Below are 24,531 nucleotides of genomic sequence, written 5' to 3'. Positions count from 1 at the left end.
AATAAAATGTTACAAATGTAAAATCTGATTTCGCTATGCCATGATTTCCAAAGAGTCATGGGATATAAACAGGATACAGGTTACACATTTGAATATACTCCTACTATCAACTACTCATTAATATTCAGGGAAAACCAGACACAGAAATACAAACATATACATATTCTTGTTCCCTTACTTTTATTTAGAGGAAACTGCTAGGGCTTTAAGGTCTAGATCCATTTTTGTTCTCCTTAGAAATCTTGAAGTACAGTCACGTGCTGCATAATAACATTTTGGTCGATGACAGACTGTGTATATGTCAGTGGTCCAAAAGTTGTAATGGAACTGAAACTTCTTATCACCTAGTGACATCACAGCCATTGTATTACAACTGCCTATAGTATTCAGTGCAGTCACATGCTGTACAGGTGTGTAGCCTCGGAGCAACAGGCTAGACCATCTAGCCTAGGTGTGTAGTAGGCTCCACCATCCAGGGTTAAGTAAGGGTACACACTATGAGGCTTGCACAATGATGAAATTGCCTAACGATGCATTTGGCAGAATTGTTAAGCAACACACGACTGCGTGTGTGTGTATATATATATGTACATGTATATATGTGTGTATATACGTATATATGTGTGTATATATGTACATATGTGTATATATATGCATATATAAATATAAAAATATTATTTTTTCAAAGGATCATTTCTAATACATAATTTTCTTATTGCTGCCACTATAGATATATAAGAAAACTATGCATTATATATATAGTGGCAACAATAAGAAAATTATGTATTAGAAATAATCCTTTGAAAAAAATCATACAGATCATTCTCTTCTTCCCATTTCTTAATAAGGTACATGTCAAGTGCAACAACCCCTGTTCTAGAAACAGTAGTACACTGCCATGTTCTGCAGGTATCTATGAGTATTCTTTTACAGCGGTCCCCATCCTTTTTGGCACCAGGGATCAGTTTCGTGGAAGATAATTTTTCCATGGACCAGGGGGTGGTGGGGCAGGTTTCGGGATGAAACTGTTCCACCTCAGATCATCAGGCATTAGATTCTCATAAGGAGCGTGCAACCTAGATCCTTCGCATGCACAGTTCACAATAGGGTTCGTGCTCTTATTAGAATCTAATGCAGCCACTGATCTGACAGGAGGCAGAGCTCAGGCAGTAATGCTCCCTTGCCCACCACTCACCTCCTGCTGTGTGGCCCAGGGAGTGGGGACCCTGTTCTACAGGACCTTACAGATCCTTAGAAATGGAATCTTAGAGTTCAAGTCAACATGTAATCACAAAGTCTGCCAACAAGTTTGGTTGCAGCTTTGCAGAGGATATTTGCCATATGGCAATGTAATTTCAGGTCATTAGGGAGGTAGTTCGTAAGCAATAAATTCCCCTCTGTTATACTTTTCCTAATTAAGTTGTATCATAGTTTTACTGAGGATGACTAAAGAATTATTTGGAGAAATGCTGATGAGCTTCCATGATTACAGCTAATTAATAATGGAGTACAACTTAAAGCTGAAAAGTCACTCTGGCTTCTGCTATTAAAAAGTCAACCAATAAATGAATAGGAATTAATGGGAGACTATCCATGGATAACATCTCCAAATTTCCAATTATCCCAAAGCACAGGAGAAGAAACTGTCACCAAGAAAGACAAGAGATTTCCCTGGGCTCAGCCCCCGAGTCAATCTCCATTCAGCCCTAGAAGCAAGTCTGCGAGTCCGGACCCTTGTGTTGTTAGAAACAAGGCTTCAGTCAGACCTTCCCAGGAGGCATCTGAAATCAATCAGAGACAAGTTCTCATGCAAAATCCTATTTTAAATGAATATATTGATATCAGGCTTTTGTCTAAAGTGCTGGCCCTAAAACATGGTTATGTCAACAGGGTGAAAGGGACACTTACTACCACATCAGTCCTCATTTTCCCAAAAGTCTTGATCAAGTGGGCATAATGGTAATCTTCCATTTGTCGTAAAATAGCTGTCATGCAAGCCACGAAGTTTCCCTGTAAATGAATCAAAAGATAGAATTAGATGAGACAGAGCAACACTCATGGGAAAAGCCGAAATCATCCCAGATTCTGGGACTTGAAACTGTCAGGGAGAAGCAACGGGGCATGGGCAGGGAGCCCTGGGTTCTGCTGCCCCTCTCTCAGGGAAGATCAGCATAAGGCATGGGTCACTTCCAACCTCAGGAATGCTTTTTGGTAGGGGGTCCTTAGAATATCAAGTTGAAAGTAGAAAGAAAAGCAAAACCCTTGAGGGGGTCTCACAATGCTGAGGACATGAGTACACAGTAACATGAATGAGAAACACTGGTACACTCACACTCAGGGCTGTATTTTATTCTCTCTAACTATTAATACCTCAAGTGTTTCCTGATACAGGGTTGTCCAGACTGGAAAAATAAGCTTGAAATATTTTTGCATTAAATACAAGAAAACTAAAGACAGGATGGAAATCACGAGAACTTCTGTTTTGTGCTCTCTTGGAAACTTGCTGCCCTTATTATCCGGCAAAATGTGTGTGCAGCCTCTCCTCTTGGGCCATGGCAAAGAAAGGCCTCTAATTTCTCAAAATCAGCCTGTATCCCCCCGTGCCTGATGTGGAAGCAATCACCACAACTCCACAATGAGTTATGGCCCAATTCTCCTCCCCGAGAATGTGGGCTCATCAGAATGTCAAGTGGGAGAGCTGGGAGTTTCTCAGACCAGACGGAGCTGGGTGGAAAGGAAAAGAAGGAGGAAAAAAGAAAGCAACACAGAAAATCAAGAATGGGGAAGGTAAAGGGCCAAAGCTGAAACGTCTCTCTGGCTGTTGCAAATGGAGGCAGCCAGTATGTGTGTGGACGTGGGTGTGCACACGTTTGTTTGCGTGCCCTGAAGGGTGTTTGCTTTGGTGGTGGGTTGTGAGCTAGGCAGTTCTGTTGCCATTAACTGCAATTGCTCACTGCTAGGCTTTGTAGCTAACAACATTGTAAAGCCTTCCTTGCTTTTAAATATTGCCCCCTAAGTTAATGACATTTTAAGAAACACAGGATATATATTTTTTCCCATTAAGCCAGTACAAGTTTGGTAAAATTATAGCATGAAACACACTTTGAGACATGTCCCTATTTTTTCTCTATTAAATGAGCTCTCAAATTGCATTCTTTTACTAACTCTCCTTTTACCAGCAATATATCAGAATGCCTAAATGTCTTTTATATTAATTTGGAACACAGGTTTTACCGTGAAATGTTAAAATCCAATATTTTCTCCAATCCATTTTATACCTATAGTACACATATCTACTTCCAAATGAGTCCTCGAAGGACGCATTACTCAAATTGAACAAACACAATAATGATGATATGATATCTTCCATTTGCCCAGAAATATAAATTATTTGTGAATGATGATAATTGCTGAGATTTAGATTCCAAGTTGGTGTTCAGGGAAACAGCTAAATAATGCTTGTTTTCCATTGAGGCAATGATTAGTTAAATGGCAAAATTTGTGAACTTTTGAAACATATAAATATTTGGCATACCATTCAGCTCAAGAGAGGCTGCCTTTGTATCTTGTCTACTCCTTATGACAATGAGATGTGTCCCGTGGATAATCGTTTTAATAACAACACTGTCACTGTAACAGAATACGACCTCTTTCAATCACACACAAATTTCTCTTCCTGTGCCACTTTACAGGCAGTGAAACTGAGGCTTAGAGGTTTCACCCTCTGAAGGAGTGAATGGCAAAGCTGGGTGTGGAGGCTGTGCTCTAGGACTATAAGACAGGTACTTACTGGCTGACCTCATTTCTTTACCCCTCATCCAGATGCACATTTTAACTCTTCCTCTAAGGAATCTGAAGCCACTTCTGATGACCAACACGAGGTAGAGATTCACTTTCCCCTACTCTTGCAGTCATCAGAGAAAGCTGGAAGAGGGTGAGGAAGAAGAGGCTTCCAAGTACTCTGCCCACAATTGACCCTGATGCAGTCGCCGACCCGGACTCTTCCCCTTGAGAGGAGAGCTTTGCCCGCTGAAGAAGAGGCCTGTATCAGCCTAGGTGAACCTAGTAGGTGCTGAAATCAATTTTCTGCAGGTCAAACCAGTTCCACAATGGAGACTTACACATTAGAATAAATGAAATCACAAAGTCAGCTATTTATCACCAGAAGCAATGTATCAATGTGCTTAGCTTAAATGATCAGGCTGAAAGTAGAAAGAAAAGCATAATCCTTGAGGGGGTCTCAAAATGCTGAGGGTATGAGCACAGAGTAACATTAATGAGAAACATCAGTGCAGCCAGACTCAGGCCAGATGACGTGAACAGGTGACGTGGACATACTGAATTCAGGCAGCAGACTGTCACGTCATGCGGAGAAATTCATGCAAGGCAACAACTGCCAAAACCGTTGTAACACAGAAAACGAAAAACTGAAGCGAACACAGCAATTTCCATAAAACAAGTCCTGGGAGGATGTAAATGCCCCGTGGGGGAGTCTCTCTGGAAGAGCATATCAGGAAGGCAACCACGCGGCCCCTTGTTTAACCGCGATGGGGATTAATTACAGGAGGCCCAGAAGGGCCAGAAGGATGGGCCATCTCCACAAGTTAGAGGCGGCGCTGCCGGGCACTGTGCGTGCCCTCTTTACCAAACTTAAGGAAATGTTCCAGAAGTCATTTGCATCGTTCAGTCTTTCCTTTCTTAGCGAAAGTAAGTCTTGCTTTTTCAGCTCTAAGGTGAAGCATGAACTCCATTAGGAAACGGATGATCTGCATATTAAAATTCACTGAAATGCCCCTCCCTTTCCTCCCTGCCCTTTGGGAATGGAGTCCCATCCTTGGGGTATCAGTATTTTTTTGGGCAAATACTGCAGATACCATGAAGCCTTATGGTTTCCATGAACACAGCAGAACTCTGCAGCATATTTGTGGGCTTATAAGGGTGGATAAAACGGGTATTTATGGAAGCCTTTTGAAACCATTCATTTATTAGGAACAAAAGTGAGTGAGCTCTGTGAAAATAAAACTTTAATTCTGTGTGCTCAGAAGAAAATTACTATTCTGTGCTTTAATTGATTTATTTTAAATGCATTTGGGAGATGACTCCTAAATGAAGCTTTTATATTCTAGACAATGGGTAGGCTAGCAGGTAGGCTGGGAGCAAAAGCCACTGTGCAGAATCATCCCTGAGCCTGAACATAGGGACTAGGCTCCAGCACCAGCAGCTGAGTAAAAATAAGTCAATATGTAAAAATAAGACATATTCCTTATAACTTCAAAGCAATGCAAAATGGGGCCACAGAAGTCAGGATATACTTGCAGAAAATTTAAAAACCAGGACACTAAATGCCTAATAAACAACAAAAAAAAGTGAACCTCATTAGTAATCAAAGATGAAAATGATACATCATTATTTGCCTGCCAAAATAGCAAAGAAGTATTTCAATGATGATAATGTGAGCAAGGGTGCAGAGAACGAGGACTCTTGTGTGCTGTTGGTGGGAACATAAATTGCTATAACCTTTTTAAAAAGTGATTTGGAGATAGGTTTGAAAAGTCTTGAAAATAAATACTCATCTCCTAAGTAATTCTACTTCTGATAATCTACCAAAGGAAGTAATTCAAAATAGAAAATTTCATACCCAAAGATGTCCATAGCATTGCTGAAAATTCTAAACATCCACCACAAGAAACTGTGTAAATAATATGATATTTTGTAGGGTTGCAAGATAAAGTACAGGATGCCCAGTTCCATTTGAATCTCAGATAAACAAAGAAAAATAAATATGTCCCAAATGTTGCAATGAAATATTACATGAGAGATACATATACTAGAAAAAAAAAAATTGTTGTTTACCTGAAGTTCAAGCTGAACTGGGGGTCCTATATTTTTATTTGGCAAGTCAAGCAATCATAACTTGTGTTATGATGAAATATTGTGCAACCATTAAATCATTAAACATTATGCAAATATGGAATATTTTAATAGCATGAGAAAATAATTGAAGAGGAAAACTGCAGTAATTATGTATACGCATTTGACCAATATAAAGAATATATAGTACAAGAAAAACAAAAAATGACTAGAAAAGATACCAGATAGTCATAAGTGGAGGGAGACTAAGCCCAGATTGTTTTTATAAAGAGAAAGTATGTTAATATTTTTAAAGGTGGCCCAGAAAGAAAAGGATCCATCTGGCAGGAGGGACAAACTCTCCCTGCCTGCCCCTGATCTAGTTCCATTTCTTAAGCTCCTGTCTTAAAAAATCTCTCTCGCAGGGCTCCCCCTGTTGGTGTGGCCTTGGCTACTGCCTGGCACTGCTCCTGGAGGGAGCCCTGGACAGAAGTCGTCCTCGCACACCCCCAGCCCTCCTGGAAGTACCTCAGTGCCCCAGTTTTAAATGTGTTTGGGCCCCCATTTCACTAGGTAGGTTGATAGGCAAAATGGAGAACAGGTAGAACTGAGCACAGGTAGAAGGAAGGGCAGGTGGAATTGAGCACAAGTAGAACTGAGGCTGGGTAGAAGGAAAGGCAGGTGGAACTGGGCACAGGTGGAAGTGAGTCTCAGTAGAAGGAAAACAGCACAGGTAGAATGGGGTGCTGGTGGTGGAGCAGGGGGACATTCGGTGACAGGCAAGTTGAATGCAGGATATAAAAACAAAAGGCTAACAAAATCACAGACTGGTGAATGGAAACTCAGGATGAGACATATCTTTTAAACACTGCCTTTGTCAACTATGCCTAGTGGAAGGTCTAAGTATGAATTAGAAGAAAAAAATCCAAAGGGTTTTAATTCATATTCTTGAGGAGCTGTGAAGGTGTAATAAAAATGGACTTAGCCATGTGACTTGGATAGCAGGGTATAAAATTGCTCCTGGTAATTTCATCAGCCAGACAAGAGCTGTCTCAATCGACCCTGGAGCTCACACTTTGTACAAAGCACAGATTTGCTCTCTGGGACACACAACACAGGCAGAAATTTTAACGTTCTTCTAAGTTCTCTAAATTCCAAAGGATCTCTGGGCAGTTCCCAGCCTCAGAAGCTGTTGGAGCTGTAAACAGAGACACAGGAGTGCCGAGTGTGTACAGTAGGTGCCCGGTTTCAATAAAAGGAGATCCCTAAAGACTGAATCCGGGATTATGCTTCATGATTTCAACTGAGGTCTTGTTACAAAGTTTAGCCGTGTCTTCACTAAGGCAAGGACTTTGAAGAGGAAATCTCACTCAAATGCTTAAATTTCAAATATATTAAAGAAAATAAACCCATCTTATAATCATCCTAAAAAGCAATGAAAATGAATTATCCAGTAACATTTTTAAATATATTACTAAACAACAACAACAAAAAACCCATAAAGGTGATGACTTCTGGATGATTTTTCTTTTGGGGTGCATTCAAGCCAAAGAATCAATACTGTAAAGCAATATTATGAAAAAGAGAATATAGGAAAAGGGAATGTAACTGAGAGTCAAGTCCTTCTTTAAAATGATTTGAAATAAATCCAAGTATGAGTGAGTTCTTAGAGCTGATAAGATAGAAGGCCAACAGAGCACAATGGCTTTCTCTTTTGTAGAGGGAAAGCCAATGGCAAAATGTTCATAGGTGGTATTTTCTGTGAGAAAATATGAAAGAGAAAAACAGGGAGTCCAAAAAACAAACAAAACCTCAAAATGTTATAAATTAGCCCCAAACTCCTGCAAAGTCTGCACAGAGCTGAAGTTTTTGAAAATATACTTAGGGGGTGACTACCTCACAAATTAGAAACTATTTAAAATGTGCATTCCCAGTTCCTCACATTAAATGACAGTAAGGCACATATTAAAACTGCACAAGCCCACAAGGACCAGGGGACTCTGAGGAGATGCAACTAAAGATAAGAGAATTCTGGAAGCAGGAAAGAGGGTGATGAGTGGGTACCAACTGCCCTCAAGGCAAGAACGTGGTGACATTTAACAGGAAGTCTGTGAATCCCTGGTGCAAAACCCTAGGAAGGCCCAGAAACTGGAGGGTGCCAGGTACTCAGGAGGCTACATGTGAGATGAAAAACAACAGTGCTGATGGCTTTGAAATGTGACCCTATATCCAGTCTGCCTATGCCCAGCATGTCCAGTGAGGGGCTCTCCAACTCACTCCTGGGGAGAGGACCACATGTTTACTCTCTGGACAAGGGAGGTGCCTGAAAAGCAGAAGACAATGACAAGAACCACCTGGAAGAAACACCTGCTTAGTTTGATGTCAAACCAAACAGTATACTCCCCTCTCTCTTTTCTGCTCAGCTCCCAGCATATCAGCAAGGAGGCTTAAACTAACCCCTGCTAACCTTAGTCCCAAACCAAACCTTGAAAGAAGACCAGAAGAATCCTCTTTAGTGAAAATGACCAGCCAAAGAGAACATAAGCACTAACACTAAGCACGGAGGTTCCAAAAGTATGACAGCTCAGCCCATCCAGGCTTGCCATGCAGGAAAGCCCATGCGCCTCCATGCTCTGTGCACAAACTTGGAGACAGAGGGTCTGAGCAAGAGTACTGGGCCTTGTGAAAAAAATTCATCCAGCATTAATAAAGGAGGCCCAAACAAACAAAAACAGAACCCAGAGGAAAGGAAGAACATTTAGAAAATGTAAGAGAAGTAAAAAAACTACAAGAATAATTATTATTATTGTTATTATTTTTGAGATGGAGTGTTGCTCTGTCTCCCAGGCTGGAGTGCAGTGGTGCGATCTCAGCTCACTGCAACCTCCGCTTCCTGGGTTCAAGTGATTCTCCTGCCCCAGCCTCCGGAGTAGCTGGGACTAGAGGTATGCCACGCCTGGCTAATTTTTTGTATTTTTAGTAGAGACAGGGTTTTGCCATGTTGGCCAGGCTGGTCTCGAACTCCTGATCTCAGGTGATCCACCCGCCTTGGCCTCCAGAGCATTGGGATTACAGGCGTGAGCCACGGCACCCAGCCAAAGAACTATAATTATTATCCTTAGGTAGATATGAGATTATATTCATGATCATCATATCTTCCTTATATTCCTCCCCCAGCTTAGTGATTTTCAGGACAAGTCAAACGATTTGCCCTTATAACTATCATATTTCTCAGATTTAAAATAATAACATACTTGGAAAAATCTTTCAAAATTCTATAATCCTTGTAACGTTGTTCTTTCACTTATATTTGTTGAAATAAAAATGAGATAGCTTCTCCTTGTTGCTTTGATTTTCTCACACATGTGTTTTCATATTATATAGAATTTCTTTAAAGCTACCTCAAAATCCTTTTAAGATTAAGGGGGTGGGGAGTATAAGAAAGAAAGAATAATTAAAAATATAGAAAGAACGATGTTGTAAAATGAGGACAGAGGATAGTGTGCAGTGCCACATACATTGAATGTCAGGAGTCATCGCTGTGCCCTCAAAAAGTATGTCACGTTTTATTAATTAAATATTTGATTAAGCATAAGACATAATAAAAAGGCTGATTCAGGTATTATTGTTAAAACTGAAGCTCACCGGAAAATGGGTGTCCATTCTCATCAGTGAACTCATAAAACCTTTCTCATATAAACAACCCATGGTGAAATTGTTCCTTTTTTCATTTAAAGATGAATTCATTCCCATGATGCCTTTATTCAATATATAATTAATTTTTACTCATTTAATCTCCCAAATATTACAATTTCTTTATTTTATAAAGAACTTTAGAGTGAGGAATGTTTGCTAAAAAAAAAAAAAAAAAGCTAAAACTATATAAAACAGAAAATAACTTACACTAATGTCATCTTTTAGCTATTTGGAACTACTAACAACAAAATTAAACCTGTATCTTAAATTTAAACTGAGTGCTTAGTTGAATTCATAGAGTACTAGTATCTCATACCATTCCAGGCACTATAAGGAAAGAAATATAATTTAAAAACAAAATCGATTTCATTTTTATAGTGGCAGTAATTGCAGAAGATGTTTATTGGACAAATATACTAAAAGGGAATATCTGGATCTTAAATTACCCATAACAGTTATTTGCTACTTATAAAGTATAATAATTTAAACACATATTCACATTTGTTATGAAGAATAAAAATAAATTATAATCAAATGTTACATATAAAATTATAGTTTATGGTGTAATGAGGACTATATACTTTGTTTGCAGCTTCTTAATATAATTCATTTGATCCTAAAGCAAGACAGCAAAGCAGAAAATTTTATGTTATTTTTATATACTCAATATATCAGGTAATAATAGAGCCTTAGAGAGTTTAGAATTTTCGAAGTCTTATCGCATGATACAGAGGATCTGGAAACACACTATAATAGAAACAAGCGTAACTTGGTCTTAAAAAAACTCTTATTATTGAAGAGAAGATCAATATGTCTATACGTGTTTTTAAATTGACTTTCATAGATAAAGGACACTACAATTATCATTGTTATAAATGAAAGTTGAAACTCTTTCTTAGCTAAAATGGAATGCCTTACATAAATCATAAAAGGATACTGTCCTCAACATTGTTAACATTGGTTGGATGATGTATTAAGGAGAAATGTCACACACATCATTAAATATTAAGTATTAAATATTTATGATGATACTTAAGTATTATAAAGTATTAAAACATTAAATAAATGAATCGTAAGGAGAATAAAAGATACTTTGAAATATGAGATTATAGTAAATAAAAACATAGATAATCTTTTATGGTATTTCTTATAAATATGTATGTACTCATAATACATACATATGTTGTATGCGATTGTATGCTCAAACGCTGCACATGACAAGTGATCATCCAATAGCTTATCTACTTACAACTACATAAGCTACCAAAGTGATATTAGCCATAAATGCCTAATGGTTATTTTCAAAATCGCCTACTGTGGTGGACTGAGACTCAATTTGTGGGAACCCACGAGGAATTCTGCAGTAGCCCTGTACCTGTCCAGCAGGGTGTGCAGGAAAGCATCAACACAGGAAGCACAACCCACTGAGGTTCTACTTCCACCCCTTGTCTCACTTTCCCCACACCCCAGGGGAAATTGAAGCTTCCCTAAATGGGTCCTTCTAGAATGGGTCATGAGAAATGGAGGGGATAAGGCTAAAATGACAAGAAGATTCAAAACCATGAAGAGCACTGCCAAGTGCAACACTCAACCAACATTCAATGAGTGTGCAGTGTGTTGACATCATTGAGTTCCCAAGAGTAGGTCAGCAGGAGATAAAAACAGCCCCTGACCAGAATGACCTCAGTGGGAGGCTGGGTCACGTCTTTCTTCTAGGCTAGTGGGACCATGTCAAAAGGACACAGGAGGTGGTGTGGGGAGGCTCCCCTGGCCACGTGTGGGATGCTTGAGACAATCTGAATATCAAAATGAACAATGACAACAAACAAATGTAGCAAATTGAATGAGAAAAAAATCCATGTGTCTACACAGACATATAGGCGACATGGCAGGGTTGAGGGCAAAAGTAAAGCTGTGACCTGCAGAAGACTATGAGCCAAAAAAACACGGAATGAAGAAGAGAACTTGATAACTGAAGGTTTCAACTCCTAAAGGAATGGTTGGTCCAGAGGAGGCTCCTCAATGGGCACTGAAACCTTGAGGTAAAAGGTCTTTGGGGACGAAGACACTCACTCAATCTGAAAGCAACACCCTATAGATTCTTCCTAATTATAGTCTGGGCCTTTAGGTAGAATGCTAAGCACACAGGATCACTTAAGTAGTTACTTTTTTTGCCAAAAATGTTCCATCATGAGGAAATGAATAGACAGATTCAGAATATACAGCATTTGACAAGACAAATGGTGGGGACCCTTAAGGTCAAAGGGAAAACCTCACAGGGAAGAGATCTTACATTCTATTCGGGAATCATTGTTCATTTCCGTAGGCATCATAATATTCCTGTGCCTACAGAGCAGTTATTCATAGGAGTTGCATGAAGTGAGGAATGATGTGTCCCTGTGTCTGTGACCAACTTTTTGGTATGTCAGAAAAGAAAGTTTACACATGCAGGGATAATGCAGACATGACAAAATGTTAATATGTAGTGAACTTAGGTGGGTACGCGTGTTTAACACTAATACTGATTCAACATTTTTGTACATATGAAACATCTCAAAAAGCCAAAGGAAAACAGCTTCTACTCACAATCTAGTGAGAAGACTTATATGACAACAATTAATTAAGACACAATGTTACAAATATTATAAAAGGGAGTTATTACAGACTGCCAGGGAATTCTAAAAAGGAGGTATTTCTTTTCCAATCAAAGGAACTATTACTGAATATAATAATAGAACTACAACCAATGATTTAGGTATTTTAACTTGGGCAAAAGGGAGTAGAGTACAGAGATTTAAGCAGCAGGAATAATCACTCAGAAAAGTATCTGAGGAGCTAAAATATAACTAGAGGGCTTTGTTGCTTTTGCACATAAAGCTCCACCATATGCATGCTTCTTAAGTACGGGAATGGCTTCTTTATTTGGACTGTCCACTGTAGAGGTGTATTCTGGTCTTAACAAAATACAGTGGAAGTGGTAAGAAAGAGTACAAATATCTTGCTTCCCTGCCAAATATGGATCCCAATATCACTCTCGCTCTTTTCATTAGTTTATAATATTTTTGTCTTTTTTTTTTTTTTTTCTGAGATGGAGTTTTGCTCTTGTTACCCAGGGTGGAGTGCAATGGTGTGGTCTCAGCCCACTGCAACCTCTGCCTCCCGAGTTCAAGTGCTTCTCCTGCCTCAGCCTCCCAAGTAGCTGGGATTACAGGCACCCGTCACCATGCCTGGCTAATTTTTTATATTTTTAGTAGAGACAGGGTTTCCCCATGTTGGCCAGGCTGGTCTCAAACTCCAGACCTCAGGTGATCTGCCCGCCTCGGCCTCCCAAAATGCTGGGATTACAGGCGAGAGTCACCGTGCCCGGCCAATATTTTTTGGTCTTAAGGCAAAAGTTATATAGATAAATGATACAAAATTAGTTTAGGAGTCAAGAGTAAAGGTTTCAAAGGCAGACAATTTGGAATAATCACTTGACCAAGGGTACGTTTGCTGTATAAATTTTAACAGGCTATTTAACCTTTCTGAGCCTCATTTTCCTCATCTGTAAAACTGGGATCATGATTCTAAAATCTGGAATTCTTGAAAAGTTTAATTAGATATGTATTTAAGGATATTTGCACAGTGGCTGGCTACATAAATGAATGGTGGTGATGATGATGGTGATGAAGAATAAAACACAAAACCATATACAGAAGAATATTTTGAAGTCACAAAACTGTATACTGAAACACACAAAACATTGACACGGGAGTCAAATAAGACCTAAAAATTGGAGGAATATACCATATTCATGGAATGGAAGGCTCGATATGGTTAAGACTTATTATAAAACTACAGATATCAAGACAGTGTGGTACTGGAAAGGACAGACAGACAAATAAAACAAACTGGCTACACACATAGGGTTAACTGATTTCAAAAAAAAAAAAAAAAAAAAAAACCCGTGTCAAGAAAGATCAATGTGCAAACTGTACTTTCAACAAATGGTGCCGAAACAGTTGGATACCCAAATACCAAGGAAGGAAGGGAAGGAAGGAGGATGGGAGGGAGGGAAGTAGGGAGGGAGCAAAGGAGGGAGGGAAGGAGAGAGGGAAGGAGGGGAGGGGAGAGGGGGAGGGAGGGAGAAAGAAAGGAGCCATACCTTAAACCGTATACAAAAATTGACTCAAAATGTATCATAGATTTAAATGCAAAACTTAAAACAACAAAACTTTTTAAAGAAAACATAGAAAACTTTTGTGACCTAGGCATAGGAATATATTTCTTAGGATACAAAAAGCATGAAACATAAAATTTTAAAATTGATAAATTGAACTTAAATCAAAATTAAAAATTTTTGGTCTTTGAATGACACTATACAGAAAGTAAAAAGACAGACTGCAGAATTGGAGAAAATATTTTTAAAAACACCTATCTGACAAAGGGTTTCCATCCGCAGTATATAACAAACTCTCAAAAACCAATAAGAAGAAAATAACCCACCAAAAATTGGCAAAAAATGTGAGCAGATATTTAATCAAAAAAGGAACACAAATGGCCAAGATGCACATGAAAGCATGTTCTATCTTACTAGTCAATAGGAACATGCAAGTTAAAACCACATTGAAATATAACTATATACCTATTAGAATGGCTAAAATTAAAAAAAAAAAAACAACCACCACAAAGATGCAGAACAACGGAAACTCATGTTGCTGGTCTGAAGGCAAAATGGTAAAACCATTTTAGGAAATAGTTTGGCAGCTTCATATACAGCTGATAATATACTCACCTCATGACCCAACCACGCTGCTTCTAAGAATTCACCCAAGAGAAATGTAAAGATATGCCCACACAGAGACTTCTATACAAGTATTTATAGAGCTTTCTTCATAATTGCCACACATAGGGGACACTCCAAACACCTACTACCTACTAAATAAACAAATAAATTATGGCATATCTGCATGATGAATAGTACTCAGCAAGAATGAGGAACAAACTACTGGTAAATAAACATGAGTGAATCTCCAACACATCATGCTAAGCAAAATAAGCCAGATACAGAAGGCTAGACACTGTATGAATCCATTTTTATGTCGTTCTAGAAAAGGCAGTACTAGAGTGACAAAGAAGAGAGAACTGACTATGGAGGGGCATGAGAAATATTTTTAAGGAAATGGAAATATTCTAAGTCTTGTATTTGGTAGTGGCTACACAACTGTATTGTCTGTCAAAATTTAGAAAGAAGAAGAATGGATGTTACTATATAAAATATAAAGTATATCATTTATAATGTATAAAATATACGTATTTTATACTTTATAAAGTATACAAAGTATATAATGTTTAAAGTATACATATATAAAGTATTCTATACATACAAAGTATATAAAGTATACTTTATATAGATTTATGTATAAGTATATATGCTTTATACAGTACATATACTTATATGTATTTATTATATATGTATAAAATATACATATATTTACTTTTTATGTATAAAATCCATATACTTTATGTATAAAATATAAAGTATATAAAGTATATATTTTATATATTTTAAAATAAAGAAGAAAATCTGAAAATCACCATGTCCTATAAGCCATATGTAATTAATGTTGTATTTGAAAGGATTCCTTCTTGCTCTTACACTTATATAGAAACAGAGTACTTTCAATTTAATTAATACTTTATTGTAGCTTTCAAATGGTTTTGCTATTCAGTATTGCAAGGCCTACTTCACATTACCCTTGTTTTTTACATTTTTCTTGAGTATTCCTGCCAATTTATTCTTTTGCATGTACTTTAGAAACACATTATTGAGTCTGAAACAAGGTCCTATTGGGATTCAAATTGGAATTCCATTGAATTTTTAAATTAATTGAAGAGGCTTATAATATCAGCCTTGCCATTTAGACATGCAAACTGTCTCTCCATTTGTTCAAGTCTATTTTTATGCCATTTCAGGAATGTTTTGTGGTTTTCATCATACGGATCTTTAACAGCTCCTTTTATTTTTGTTTCTTTTGGAGGGGGTGCTTTTTTAAATAACCCTTTGAACATTTTGTGTATTTTTATTTGTATATTAGGGTAAACTATTGAATTTGATGTGTACATTTTGCAATTGAACCTACAGAATTCTCCTATTACTTCCAAAGTATTTTTCCCCCACTTTGGAGAGGGTTTCTAAATACATCAAACCAACATCTGTCAATATTTTTGTGTTGTCTTTTCTAATCACTGTAGGTCTTAATTCTGCTTCTAGACTTACTCTTCAGGCCGCACTATCACGGTAATGTCAAATTATAATAATGACAGCAAGCGCCTGTTTTCTTCAGTGATTTTAATGGCCACGCTTTTAGTGTCTAATTTTTAACTATTATTTTGAATGTTGGTTTAATATACTGTATGTATCATGTCAAGGAAGTACTCCTAGCCTCAGGATCAGCTATAACAAAGTGCCTCAAGTTATGGTTATGGATATTATTGGTTAACAAACATGGTATGGAGATGATTATAAAACAAGAGTTCTATTATTGAAGAACAAGTAGATCAACAATAACATGGAGCAGCCGAAATCACATCGTATGGATGCTGTTACATTTTTACTAAGAAGGGAAGAATGGTACCCTCAAAACACAACTTATATGTAAGGTCAAACTATAATAAAATTAAACTTAGAAGATCAACATTTTTTATAATTCTTATTTCCTAGAAAGGGAATGTAGCCACAGTATTTATCCGTTCGCTGAAACCTTTGCGAAGGCACACTGTGTTTTGGACATTGTTCTAGAAGCCCGCATATAACTCACATTCTATTGGGAGTGCTCTGACAGAGAACTTACTGGCAGCTGAATTTAAACATTAGCTTCACTTGTCAGAGTTGACATTAATTAGTATCTTAATAAGACCATCTGGTACCTGGAGTAAGTTAATAGTTATGCACTTGGCAAGTATACATTGTAGATGTTTCACATCACATTTTGTGGGGGAAAAAATCTCTTGAATGTCTGCTCATTGAGAAAAATAATCAAGGGGATATCAATGTAAATATATGGCTTTGTTTGTAGCTATATATTTGTTTGTTGTAGCATGTCCACTGTTACGTAGACAAAATTCATATTTCCAACTTCTAAGTTATTTTTATACGGACATAATGAAAATATGAGAAGAGGCCATTTCATCAATCTTATCAAAATTTAGAGCTTGCACTTCCTAATTACCAAATAAACACTTAGCATTGATCATACTGGTGACTATCATAATTCAAATTAGGGAATACAAAACATGGTTTATAGAGATTAATCTCCTTGAACAAAATTCAAATATTTTAATGATATTTTTTCACTTATGACAATCATGGACATTTCAGTTATTTGCCTCATACATAAAATTAAAAAGGGACCATGCCAAATCAAATCAAATTCCCTTAACCTAAACCAAAAACTCTAATCACCAGTCACATAGTGAAGAGCCAAACTGAAAGTCACTTTGCAACAGATGTTCAGTCAAGATTTTTTATTTTTTATTAATCTTGCTTAGATGAGATCTTAACAGCATGCAGCGGAAGGTAAATCCGCAAAGTAGTACTATCATGACTAATTTTAATTACTTTCCAGAATCACAACTTGTTTGTAAAACTGAGTATGTTTTTCACAAGCTAATTATCTGGCTACACAGTTAAAAGTTGTCAAATGCAATGCTCCTATTTCCTGTTTAAATAAGAAGCACATGAGATCATGAAATGAAGTCCACTTGTTTTGAATTTCAACCCACTGTGTTGGTGTCATGAAGGGGCAAAAAGCAGAAATCTAGGTTGATTGGTTAAATGGAAACAGGGTCAACAGGAGGCATTTGTTTGAAAGAATCAGAAACCTCAGACACTACTATGTGGTAAATATGGTAGGAATATCACCATTATTTAGTATAAAATCATTATCACAAATAAAAACAATAACTGCAGTACGAATGTGGACCAAGGCGCAGACCTATAAAGCCATGATGAGTGCCCCAGCCCCACATCACCTCCCGGACTCGGCCTCTGTTGCTCACATTGCTCCAGCCACAGTATCCAGCAAGGAATCCTGGAATTTGCTGTATGGAAAACAAGAGACTTTGTACAGCACCCTCTCTAAATATACAAGACATTCAAAAGAGAAACCTGCATACATTTTGATATTAGGAAATCATTCCGGGGATTCTTCCACTCCTGAAATGAGTTGACTTGCAGATAACTCACAACTTCTTAAGCTAAATGGTATTTTCATTTTTCTCAAGCTCTTCCAATACGTATGACCACCAAGATGCAGAACTAAAAGGTCTGCACCCTTCAGGATTGTACTCTACCTGCACCCTCTACGGAACGCTTCTCTGCCAGCTGACCACCTGGCTCACTTCCTTCCCTCCTTTTCTGCCTTCTCCATGCACCAATCAGGTTGACACAAATTGCATAAATTGTTTATGTCTCTCCTCACTAGAATATGAACTCCATGTGTGCAGGGACCTTGGTTTTGCTTGCTGAAGGACCCCTAGCAGACAGCCTTTACCTAGGTGACACACGAATTGTCTCTCCATTTGTTCAAGTCTGTCTGAAAAAATGGAGAAGTTTATTTGAACAAATGAAGATGTCTGAGCGAATGCACTCAGTCTTCTATTTGTTTGAAAGAACATTAAAAGGCAAAGAAAAGAAGAAAGCCTGACACAAACAAGAAGGAAGGGAAAACATTTATTCCAACAAAAGCCTTGAGTCTAAATAAGGGGACAATGATTCTATCAATTAATGAGTGAATGTGCTTCTGACAAAGTTATAGATGTCATTTCTAGTATTTTTAAAGATCCCCAAGCCTCTAGCTAAATGGCACTGTTCTAAAGAAATGTGTTTAGCCAGGCATGGTGGTGTGTGCCTGAAGTCCCAGCTGCTGGGGAGGCTGAGGAAGAAGAATTGCTTGAGCCTAGGAAGTGGAGGCTGCAGTGATCCATGATTGTGCCACTGCACCCCAACCTGGGCAACAGAGAGAGACCTCACCTCAAAATTAAAAAAAAAAAAGACTAAGAAAAAGAAATTCATGTACTGAATATTCTTTTTTACAATACACTTAAAATATACATTGTAAGACACTGACTATACCAACATTTTCTTGTATCGAATAGTACTGAATTCGTATTTTCAAAATAACTTTGTGGTGGGGCTTGTGGAGAGGGCATTTAAATGTTAAAAAAAAAAAAAAAAAAAGCCTTGGATTCAGTCTACCCATTCGCTAAAGAGAGTTTGATCTCCATGTGATCATTTTCAAAGCAAACTTTAACCCTGCTCTGATAGAAAAGAATTACCAGATGAGTCTTAAAACAAAAATTTCTGGTTGTTTAATGAAAGTTGCATTAATAAAAGTAATCAAACGTGTGATAAAATATGCTTCAAAAAAAAAAGACTTCGGAATAATTAAACCAAGAAAGAGAGAGATCTGTATACTGAAAACTATAAAACATTGATGAAACTGAAGATGATAAAAATAAATGGAAAGATACCTTATGTTCATGGATTAGAAGAATTAACATTGCTATAATATCCATATTAGCCAAAGTTATCTACAGATCCAATGCAAGTCCTATTCAAAATTCCAATGACATTTTTCACTAAAATTAAAAGAACAATCCTAAGATGGGTTTGGAACCACCAAAAACAAACAAACAAAAAAACAAAAAACAAAAAACCCAGAATAGCTAAAGCAATCTTGGGCAAAAATAACAAAGATGGAGGCATCAGACTACCAGATTTTTCAAGATCTAATATAAAGCTATAGTAATCAAAACAATATAGTGCTGGCCATAAAAACAGACTCATCGACCAATGAAACAGGACAGAGAGCCTGGAAATAAATCCACGCACTTACAGTCAATTGATTTTCAACAAAGATGCCAAAAACACACAATGAGGAAAGGATAATCTTCAATAATGATGCTGTTAGAACTGGATCTCCACATGTAAAAGAATGAAATTATAACCTCATCTCATACCATATACAATAATTAACTCAAAATGTATTAAAAACCTAAGGCCTGAAACTGTAAAACTGCTAGAAGAAAACATAAAGAAAAAAAAACCTCTTGAAATTGGTCTGAGCAATGAGTTTTTGGATATAACCTTAAAAAGCACAGTAAAAAATAAGGCTAAAAATAGACAAATGATGTTAAATCAAACTAGAAAGCTCTTGTACAGTAAAAGGAACAATCACCCGAGTGAAGAGACTCCCTACAAAATGGGAGAAAATATTTGCAATTCATATATCTGAAAGGGGATTAATATCTCAAATATATAAAAAACTCAGATAACTTAATAGCCAGAAAATAAATGACCTGTTTCAGAAAGGGGCAAAGGAAATGGACAGACATATTTAGTACATGTGTGGCTAAGGTGATCACTGGATAGATATTTTTCAAAATAAAAAGTGGCCAACATATGTATGAAAAAATGCTCAACATCGCTAATAATCAGGGAAATGCAAATCAAAACCAGAATAAAATTATCACCTTACACCTGTTAGAATGGCTACTATCAACAAAAGGAATGAGAACAAGTGTTAGGATGTGGAGAAACGGGAGCCCCTGTGTGCTGTGAATGGAAGTGTAAATTTGTAAACAGCCATTACGGAAAGCACAATGGAGGGTCCTCGAAAAATTAAAACTAAAATTATCAAATGATGCTGCAATCCCACCTCTGAGAATATACCCAAAGGAAATGAAATCAATATGCTGAAGACATATTTGCACTCCCAGGTACACTGTAGCGTTATTCACAATAGTCAAAATAGGGAAACAGCCTAAGCGTGCATCAATGGATGGATACGGAAAATGGGATCTAAAAACACAGCGGAGTACTGTTCAGCCTTTAAAAAGGTGGAAATACCATCATTTGGAACAACATAGATGGACCTGGAGGGCATTATTTTAAGGGAAATAAGTAAGGCACAGAAAGACAAACACAGCATGATCTCACTTCTAAGTGGACTCTACAAGTCGAACTCATAGAAGCAGAAAGTAGAATTGTGGTTACCAAGGACTGGAGAGTGGGGGGACTGGGGAGACGATGGTCAAAGAAAACAAAATTTCATTTAGACAGGCAGAATAAGTTCAAGAAGTCTACATCACGGTGACTTTAGTTAACAGCAATATACTGCACACTTGAAAACTGCAGACAGTAGTTTTGTGGGTTTTTTTTGTTTGGTTGGTTGGTTTTGTTTTGTTTTGAGATGGAGTCTTGCTCTGTCACCCAGGCTGGAGTGCAGTGGTGCGATCTCGGCTCACTGCAACCTCTGCCTGGTGGGTTCAAGCGATTCTCCTGCCTCAGCCTGGGATTACAGGTGCGCACCACCACGCCCGGCTAATTTTTTGTATTTTTTAGTAAAGACAGGGTTTCACCACGTTGGCCAGGCTGCTCACGAACTCCTGACCTCAGGTGATCCACCCGCCTAAGCCTCCCAGAGTGCTGGGATTACAGGTGTGAGCCACTGCACCCGGCCAAAGACAGTAGTTTTTAAGTGTTCTCACCACACGTGAAAAATAAGTATGTGAGAGAAGGCATGTTAGTTAGCTCAATTTAGCTGTTCCACAATGTAAGCATACATCAAAACATCATGTCGTACATCATAAATATACATAATTTTTATTCGTCAATTTAAACAATAAAATTTAAAAATGTTGACATAACGGCAATCTAATATGCTAGAGAATGTGTGTGATTTTCCACATGGAACAAAAACACATGGCTTTGTGTCTGACAGAAAAGGGGTCTGCGAGGCTATTCAATCAGCAGTAACAAGGTTCTGCTCCAGCATGCAAGCACAGCCTCGTGGCTGCTCACCACCTGCAGAGCTCCACCATGTGTCTCAGGAATGTCACATCATCCAAAGACATGGCAAAGGCTACGACCAAGCCACAGACTGTGCCTGGTACCCACCCAGCAAGCATAATGCAGACGTGGAATTCAGCCCCTGGAAGCAGAAATCCTCATTTTGCAAACAGGCTTTTTATAGCATTGGAAAGAACAGTCCGCTCAGTGCTCTCTGCTGGTCACCACCCAGCAGATGAAAAACAAAGTGAGACTTCCAGCCACCTCCGGGCCGGGCAGCGCGGGGGTGACGCACATACACGTTCTGGAGAATTTAGCAAGAGCACATTCATCTAAATTCCATGAGGAACGAGGGAAGGTGGGTCCCCAGTGATTTAACCCTTCTCACTCTACCACCCCACAGCATAATTCCCTCATAAGGAAAACAGGCAGGAGGCAAATATGGCTTGTTTTTGAAATACTAAAGACAGATATTTACTGTCTGCAAACTACTGATATTTTTACCATTTTACCAGGATGGAAAATCGTTTTGATTTTTAACAAATAGCAATTATAAGGCAGCCAGTAAAATTCAAGCTAGGGTTTAGAGGCAATGGGGAAGAAAGAGTCAAAGCTTGAGAAACTGCCAACATATCAGGTTTCTGGAAGGTTCAAAGTCCTACTTTAGTACACTGGGAGGCAGATGAATGGGATCACTGAGAATTTATTCTCAGCTTAGTCCTAATGCCACTCTAAGATTGGGCTTCTAAGGTTTGGCTTCCAGATTTGACTGTCTGAGCCAGTGTCAAACCCCAATGTCAATGCCCCAGCAGAAGGGGCAAAAGTCAAAGAAGGTTTCATTTTGATTTCAGCCAGCATGGAAAGACGTGCCAAGTTGTTAGTGCCTGGACCCTCAGGGCTGTAGGGAAAAGTTGCACTTCCCTGTGGCTTCCCCACTAACTACGCACAAGCCTTCCTTTATAACCGAACTTGAAGCAAACCTTTTCTAATCAGAGGGAACCCTTTCAGGTGCAGAAGGGGTAGGGTTGTTTGTGCATGGACCAGCATCTGTGTAGAGTGCTCAGCCCATCTTGTGTAGCTAGATGTTTCAGTTAAAGTGCTACTGGAACGTGGCTTGGAATGCAGGTGGCAGGAGGCTAGAGGCTACGGCCCATATGCCTTTCGTGCCTGCTTCTTGCCAGGCCAGATGGGTGCTCAGGACACACTGGGATGCAGCTCAGAGGCACTGGGAATACCTCGTTCCAAGGCACTGAGGCAGGCCCGCACTGGCAGGGTCTTACCAGCCTATCCTCCATCTCCCTACTCCCCACAGGCATCCTTAACGGTGGTAGGTGTCCTCATGGCCTCACCTACTAAGTGTATTTGTGCTGCCATGGCCCTAAAGGGGCCAGGATGAAAAGTTCTGGAGCAGAAAGGCCGAAGACTACAGGCAGGCATCAGGTGAGGAACAGGGCTGGCCACGGTGTCAATCCCAGGTCAGCTGTGGGAGTCAAGGGTGGCCACGTGGAGAACTGGACTTCAACGAGATTCCTGGGATCATGTACTCATTCGTTAATAAAAACAAGCATTGTCACTTGCTATAGGCCAAGTCCGGTGCTGGGGCTTGGGGCATGGAAGAAAATACGCAACATGGTCTCTGCCCCTGTGTCTAGTGAGAAATGACCCTTTAAAGGTGCAGTGGTGTATGCAGCGTGACAGAGCCATGACGGGGTGACTTGGGTGCTGTGGGGAACGCAATAGCATGCCTCCCAGGTGAAGGTGGGGATGGGAGCGGGAGAAAGGCAGTCCAGGTAGAAGTATTGTGTAATCACAATGGCGAAGGCATCAGGAGCCCCACCCACTCTTTTGTTTGTTTGTTTGTTTTCATTCTGAGACCCAGTCTTCCCCTGTTACTGAGGCTGGAATGCAGTAGCACCATCTTGGCTCGCTGCAACCTCTGCCTCCGGGGTTCAAGCAATTCTCCTGCCTCAGCCTCCTGAGTACTTGGGATTACAGGCACGCACCACTATGCCCAGCTAATTGTTGTATTTTTTAGTAGAGATGGGGTTTCACCATTTTGGCCAGGCTGGTCTCGAACTCCTGACCTCAAGCGATCCATCCACCTCGGCTCCCAAAGTGCTGAGATGACAGGTGTGAGCCACTGTGCCCAGCTTCCCACATACTATTTATGGGGGCTGGGCAGAGAGGTGGAAAGTGAGGCAGGAGCAGAGACAGGATGCCATGAGCGCCTGGCATGGGATGTAGTGGGCCTGGCTGACAGCATTACCCAACCCTGTTCTTGTTTGATCCTTCACTGACCGCCAAGAAATACCTGTAGATAGGGTAGGGTAGAGCTAAGGAGTATAAATCAATTTTATCTGCCTTCAAGTTTTTCCTGAGCCTTACGCATAATCATTCAACTTGCAAATTCAGTCCTATTCCAGGAAGCTCAAAGTGACAGAGAAAAAAACTGATGATTAGGAAACTCCAACAACTTGGGTGATCACTTAAGGAGAAGCATATGTTATTAACTACATCTTTTTTTTTTTTTTTTTTTTTTTTGAGACAGAGTCTCTCGCACTATCGCCCCGGCTGGAGTGCAGTGGCATGATCTTGGCTGACTGCAACCTCTGCCTCCCGGGTTCAATCGATTCTCCTGCCTCAGCCTCCCAAGTAGCTGGGATTACAGGCACCCGCCACCATGCCCTGCTAACTTTTTGTATTTTTAGTAGAGACAGGTTTTCACCATGTTAGTCAGGCTGGTCTCCAACTCCTGATCTCGTGATTCACCTGCCTCAGCCTCCCAAAGTGCAAGGGTTACAGGCATGAGCCACCATGCCCATCCAACTACTTCTTATGGGTACATCAGGTTTGATATGGTTTTCTACTTTTCCACTGTTGTACATAATTTCTATTCCTGCCCATTACAGAGTAAAAAATTAAAAAGGGTACTGGTAACTTTCTAAGCTAGGGATCCAACAGTTAAAACTCAAAAGACTAGCTTCTTGCTATTATTCCAAAGCAACCCCAAACTCCTTGGCTAGAAATCCTTCAGTCTGGTGTGTAGTTAATTAGCTATAACTAATGAAGCCCTTCATTTGGTTGCTGGCAGTCAGGAGCAATATGAGACGTTCAAGAGTCTAAACAAGGAAAAGGAGGGGTTCCATTACAAC

At 39.0% G+C, this 24,531-nt stretch overlaps 1 protein-coding gene across 6 annotated transcripts in view; it reads right to left on the bottom strand.

The window, feature by feature from the left end:
* DOCK1 (dedicator of cytokinesis 1) overlaps positions 1-24,531 on the bottom strand; it is a 561,485-nt gene that overhangs the window by 211,144 nt on the left and 325,810 nt on the right. For all 6 annotated transcript variants that reach the window (XM_063607571.1, XM_034931700.3, XM_034931698.3 and 3 more), the window contains exon 28: positions 1,909-2,010. In XM_063607571.1, coding sequence (XP_063463641.1) covers positions 1,909-2,010 — 102 coding nt within the window. The remainder of the gene's footprint in view (positions 1-1,908; positions 2,011-24,531) is intronic.

This window comes from Pan paniscus, chromosome 8 (assembly GCF_029289425.2).
Source record: "Pan paniscus chromosome 8, NHGRI_mPanPan1-v2.0_pri, whole genome shotgun sequence".
Taxonomy (NCBI): Eukaryota; Metazoa; Chordata; class Mammalia; order Primates; family Hominidae; genus Pan; species Pan paniscus.
This window is presented reverse-complemented; position numbering and strand designations above follow the sequence as displayed.